This window comes from Stegastes partitus, unplaced genomic scaffold (assembly GCF_000690725.1).
Source record: "Stegastes partitus isolate 25-593 unplaced genomic scaffold, Stegastes_partitus-1.0.2 Scaffold1435, whole genome shotgun sequence".
In the NCBI taxonomy this organism is placed as follows: domain Eukaryota; kingdom Metazoa; phylum Chordata; class Actinopteri; family Pomacentridae; genus Stegastes; species Stegastes partitus.
In genome coordinates this window covers 7,527-13,728 of record NW_007579166.1, presented here as the reverse complement: position 1 = coordinate 13,728, position 6,202 = coordinate 7,527, and the positions used below count along the sequence as shown (strand labels likewise).

At 43.3% G+C, this 6,202-nt stretch overlaps 1 protein-coding gene across 1 annotated transcript in view; it reads left to right on the top strand.

The window, feature by feature from the left end:
* The window catches only part of cnn3a (calponin 3, acidic a), a 23,106-nt gene that overhangs the window by 12,979 nt on the left and 3,925 nt on the right, over positions 1-6,202 (top strand). Inside the window, exons 2-5 of the mRNA XM_008299579.1 lie at positions 4,005-4,126; positions 5,113-5,179; positions 5,417-5,554; positions 5,660-5,776. Of these exons, the coding sequence (XP_008297801.1) occupies positions 4,005-4,126; positions 5,113-5,179; positions 5,417-5,554; positions 5,660-5,776 (444 nt within the window). The remainder of the gene's footprint in view (positions 1-4,004; positions 4,127-5,112; positions 5,180-5,416; positions 5,555-5,659; positions 5,777-6,202) is intronic.

The window sequence follows — 6,202 nt, the reverse complement described above, 5'->3', positions numbered from 1 at the left end:
CACAAAGAAACCGACGACAAACGTAACAGAGCTGCTGCAACAAGCTGCCAGTGGTGCTGCTTTGTTTGTTTCCCGCTGACAGAGCCGAGCTGTGTGTGATCACCGGCCATGTTTTCAGTGAACACAGAGACACAGCGAGGAGATATTCACAGGTTTTAACTTTAGTGTTTTTAAGGCCAACAAATTAACTGATTTTGCTCCAGTACATGTCACTGGGAGCTGGTCGGTAGCTTGTAGATCAAATATTAACATTTTAGTGCTCTTCAAAGCTTCATAAACAACCAGCATAATCAAAGATATTAAATGTAAAAATAATTCCCACAAGACACGACAACTTCCACACGTTTAGCCATCATTTAATGTGTCAGTGGTTTGTTTTAGGCTCTTTTTAAACAAGTCAAACTGATTTCTTGACATCCTTTGACTGGCCTTTTGTCCTTAGATGGGAACAAACAAGTGTGCGAGTCAATCTGGGATGACTGCGTACGGGACCAGAAGACATCTGTACGATCCGAAGACCCAGACGGACAAACCCTACGACCAGACCACCATCAGTTTGCAGATGGGAACCAACAAAGGAGCCAGCCAGGTTAAAAGCCCATCCTCACTTAGCTTCACTCTCACTCAGTATTTATTTTTAAATGTTATAAATCCCTACAGGATACCAAAACCAACCATTATGACTAACACAACACCTTATGGACTGGTACATGTTCACACTGCTGTGGCACCATGTTATGCCCGTTTCAGTCTTTCTCTTCATAGCTGATTACACCTGGTGAACAACTATATCTGGATCATTTTTTAAAGTCACTTCACCCAAACTACAGAACAAACAAGATCACACTTTGATCATTCTGGCATCCGTCTATGCAGCTTCATTTAGTTTATCCTTGTTTTGACCTCTCAGTCTCTGAGGTTTGTTCCTCATACAGTCGAGGGAAATGTACGCCTGCACATAGGAATTCAAAAGCCACGGACGCGTGATTGACAGTTTTTAGAGGACCTGTTTTCTGACTAGAATGTAGTTCAGTGAACACGGTTCCTTTTGTGGATCCTTTAGAGTCACTCGGTGCTTTGAGTGGGGCCACGTTGTTTCAGTCTGAGTAACAGATCCAGGAATGTGAAGCATTTCAGACCCAGAACACCACACAGAGGATCGTAGCACCGGCACACAGGATGATCAGTTTGAATGACAGTTTNGTTTGAAATGGACAGGGTAGGCCCGTAGCTTTGACCAGTCAGTCGTCCACACCAATTCTCCATGCGTACTCCTGAAGTGGGCAGCTTTTCTTTATTTGTTATTGTCAGACTAAACAGAGATCACAGCATGCTCTACATAACAACACAGACACTCATTGGGTCAACTTGTTGTTGCAGCACCATGATCTTAAATCGTCTGTCGAGTTGCTGAATGAGCTCCTCCAGCTTCAGCTGTGCCTTGACGAAGTTCCTTCCTGGTAGACGTGTTCGATGATGAGACCCCTCATGGAAGGTTTAGTTGTTTGTTCAGAAATAAAAAACAAAACAAAATGTTTACCCTTTAATATGTTTCATAAAAGATAAGACACTGCTGTTTAGAGATGTTATATCTATAAGTGTCTGACTGAGGTGTAGGGCCGTTTGCCAGAACAGTTTCAGAGTGTCTTTGTTCTCCAAATGTGTCGACGTCTGCTGGAGGAGCGGGATGCCTCAAAAACACTGTGAAGGCCGTAGCATACGATATGCCTAATTTATATCCTTGTCAAGCCATTAGGGACCACTGGTCACTGATATTTGGTCTTCTAACTTTATAATTGTCACAAAGAGTCTCTGTGCAGACCAGCTGTCAGGAAGCAGATGGACAGATGTCAGACGGGTCCTCTCTTGGTTCTGTTCTGACCGTACTGGACACTGTAGCAGCATCTTTGTTAAGCTGTGGATGAGTAGAGTGTTAGTGGGACGTTTATGCAGCGTTAGCTAAAACACTTCAGGCTGTCTGTAGAGTTACTGGGAGGAGCATCACTACACACTAAGACTGTTTCACAATGATGAAAGTGCCAGAGAAGCTTTTAACTTAATGCTCCTTTGAGCTCCACGTGAGCGTCTCTGTCCGTTTAGTTGATGGTTTATTTAAGTATATCCATCACATGACGGCCTGGACATGGAGCAGATCATTATAATAATAACTATAACGGCCCCTTTCACACATGTACTCTATTCAGTTAATGTGACGGCAGTTTAACGTGTCGGCTTCGTGTCTAAACAGCACTTCGGTCGTGTTTCAGAACTTATAATAAATCTAAACTGAACTGGATGTTCGTGCAGCCATACTCTGAGTTGTCTGAAGTGACTTTGAAAAGGATGTTTTCACCTTTCCACGTTAATATTTCCTAAAAAAAAAAATATCACAGAGATGCAGTTTGTGTGCCAGAATCACAACTTTTTGTGCTCTTTGCTCTACAAGTTCAGATCTATCAGGCAACGAAATGAAAAGTACGTAATAAAACTTTACTGTGATGGAAACAGACACAAACAGCTTAAAGATTAATGATACCAGTTATAATGGAACCAGAGTTTGTTTTACCTACAAGATATTAAGAGGAGCTGAAGTTTGTGTCCTCCAGCTGTTTGGAACCGTTGGTTCTGACTTAGTTTAACACAGCCCAGTAGGTCTACATGTGTTCTTGTCAGAGAGGTGAGCTGTCACATGCAGAGTGGAGGCTTAGTGTCCAGCTGTTTATTACAAACCTGCAGCATCAGACGACAGGAGGATCCACGAGTGTCTCCACAGAGAGAAAGCTGCTGCATTTATGCACAGAGCAGCAGTGGCAGCTTCATTATTAGGTTTAACTATGAATTATTCAGACATGAAGTGAGATCAGGATCTAACAGCAGCTCTTTCAGTCTCTGTTTATGAATTCAGAGATAAACTGGCTGTTAGTTTTTCTGACACTTTGATCAGCAACCATTAGTTCAGTTTGAGATTATTATTGCATTGTTATGTATTAGGGGCTGTAAGGTGGCTCAGTGGTTAGCACTGTGGCCTCACAGCTAGAAGGTCGCTGGTTTGCGTCCCGGTGAGGACACCCGGGATCTTCCTGCGTGGAGTCTCCATGTTCTCCCCGTGCAGCGTGGGTTCTCTCCGGGTTCTCCGGCTTCCTCCCACAGTCCAGAAACATGTTGAGGTTAATTGGTGATTGTAAATTGTCCGTAGGTGTGAATGTGAGTGTGCTTGGTTGTCTGTCTCTAAGTGTAGCCCTGTGATAGACTGGTTACCTGTCCAGGTGAACCTGCCTTCACCCTGAGTCAGCTGGGATAGGCTCCAGCCCCCCATAGTGAGGGTTAAGGTGTAGATATGATGGATGGACGTTCTGCTGCACATATTACTGTTGTAGCAGCCATATTTGTTTAATGTTCTACAAAATAGTACTAAGAGCAACTACATCATTTACAAAAACATGACAACAGTTACATCTCTGATCACAAATTCAGTAACGACTGAAAAGGCAGACGGAGCGACTGCTGATGGGTTTGAACTGAACCACAGGAGGTTTGTTTGCCAGACTGGCTGATGATGCTGATGATACGAGTTTGTGAACACAGACTGAGTCTTTGTGTGGGACGGTGTTGCTGCACACCTTTGAAAATGGAGGAAAAGGTTGTCGTGTCTCCTATCTGAGGACAGGTCGGCTTTTGAAAATGTTGGTCGACGTGCGTGTCTGATGCCTTCAAGGCTGCTTAGTTTTACCTGTGTGTGTGTCTTCATGGTAATCAAGCCCTGACCCATGACCTGAGTCTGCCAAGGCCACTTCGTTAAAGCACACAAGTTGACTTTTCAACAGGAATTAAAACGTAATGATGGCCCAGTAAGTCCTCCTCTATGTGGAACACAGCCATCAATAATACTTCTCTGGATGTTACATGTCAACATGTTCATCTGTGTCTGAAGGTGGCATAATGCAGCTCTGTTTGTTTTCCCAAAGCATAGTAGAGATTTGGTGACTTTCTGTTTTATCTTTCAGATCGCTCAGAAATATGATCCACAAAAAGAAGAGGAGCTTCGCTTCTGGATTGAGGAGGTGACGGGGATGTCTATTGGAGAGAACTTCCAGAAAGGCCTGAAGGACGGCGTCATCCTCTGCGAGTGAGTTCTCTTCATGTTTGTTTGTACTCGTATGGCTGTTAATTCAGTCACATGGTGGCTTTTAATCTTCTTTATAAAGAAAGAAAGTAAGTTCCCATCATGTCAGTCATTACATTTCATTACCTGTTTGTTCTTTTATCAGGAGAAGGTTTGACTGAGAGTGAAGGTCAATCTGTAAGAACTGAATCTAATGAAGTCATTTAAAATGTGTATGAACTCTGTAGTAGAGATAAACCTTTGTAATGTTGATATCAGGTATTGGTAATCGAGAAAGGCTGATAACTGATATCAGGAACTGATATACATTAAAAGTTATTTATTAACAGCGTGTGATAGCAGGAAGCCTGTTGTTCATCACTGTGTTTGCCCAAATTAATGATTCCTGTTACTGGATTTATACACAGATTAAATGTGATATATTAGCAGCGTGTGATAGCAGGGATCATGTCATTCACAAGTCTTCATTAATAATCACTGCTGTGACTGAATATTTACAATAGAAACAGGAGTGATGACATTTGAGCATCACGTGACGAAGGCGTCTGTCTGTAACATTATGAACCTTCAGCTGTCCACCAGCACTCCTACCAAACACAACTCTGCTGACTCACCGATACGCCTGCAAATGTGCTTCCTCTCCCTCTCTCTGTGTAAACAATAAGTTTTATTAGTTTATTGGACGTTGCTCCTGATCTGTAGCAGACAGTCTGGTGCAGCTGTGGGTGGGAAACAGAGTGACGGCTCCACCAGAGCTAAAGCAGCACATTTTGTTTAGTTTGCAAAAACTGGTCAATAAAAATAACAACACCAGTCGTGTCGTCAGTTATCAGTGAGGCCGATAATCGATGCTCTGTGGTTGAGTGAATGCTGAAATGTGGCCGCATGTGTGACGGCAAAACTTGTACTACGATTAATTCTACACAGTTAAATATACCAAAATATCCCATCATGTTCTGATGCATGTTGTGTTCTCCTGTTTCTCTTAGACTAATTAATAAGCTGCAGCCTGGTTCAGTCAAGAAGATCAACCTCTCACAGCTGAACTGGCACAAGGTAAGACCGTCTGTCAGCGAACACAATGCAGGTCAGTGGAGGAAAGTCAGCGTCAGAAACCGTACGTTGAGCTTCCCTGAGACGAGTCGCAGCACGTCAGGCTCCGAGGAAACGTTTTAATAAAGAGTTCACTTTTCACCAACTGTGCTGTTCTTGCACTCTGTTGTGTGTTTTGTTCTGTCGCTGGTCCAGCCCCAGTCACTCCACATTTGCTTTTTTTTCTGTTGTTGTCTGCAGCTGGAAAACCTTGGGAACTTTATCAAAGCGATCCTGGCCTATGGCCTAAAGCCCAATGACATCTTTGAGGCCAATGACCTGTTTGAAAACGGGAACATGACACAAGTCCAGACCACTCTGCTCGCACTGGCTAGCATGGTGAGTATACACAGCGCAGAGGATCGGTGTCTGCAGGTCTGCACGGTCTCTGTTGTTATAAAACACAGATCCTGTCTTACATCGGTGCTTGTGTGTTTTTGTCAGGCCAAGACCAAAGGTATGGACACAAAGATTGACATCGGTGTAAAATATGCAGACAAACAGGCTCGACATTTCGATGACGAGAAGATCAAGGCTGGACAGTGTGTCATTGGACTGCAGGTAACTGATCCATGTTTAGTATATTGATCTGTAGGTATATCTGCTGTTCCTCCTGCTCCCACTGCCCTCCTCACTCCTGTTGTGTCTCCAGTGGGCATCAGCTTAACCATGCAGAGGACTCGTTAGATAAAGAGACACACTTCAGCTTCATTATTTGTCCCCGATGGGGCCAAATGCTGACACAAGCATTCACAACAAACAAACAATGGAAACAGGAAAAAACAGATTAAAGGAAGTGTTTTTTAAAAAAGTAAAGAAACACTAAAAACAGTTAAAAATTACACTAAACATAAGACAGACAGCGACATGAGCAGCAGTCATTCATTCATTCATTCAGTCAGTCAGGTGTATTCCAGTGCAACCAGTCAGCAGCAGCAGAAACCCAGTGCGTTACCTCCTCGTCTCCTCAGCGTTTATAGCTCAGAT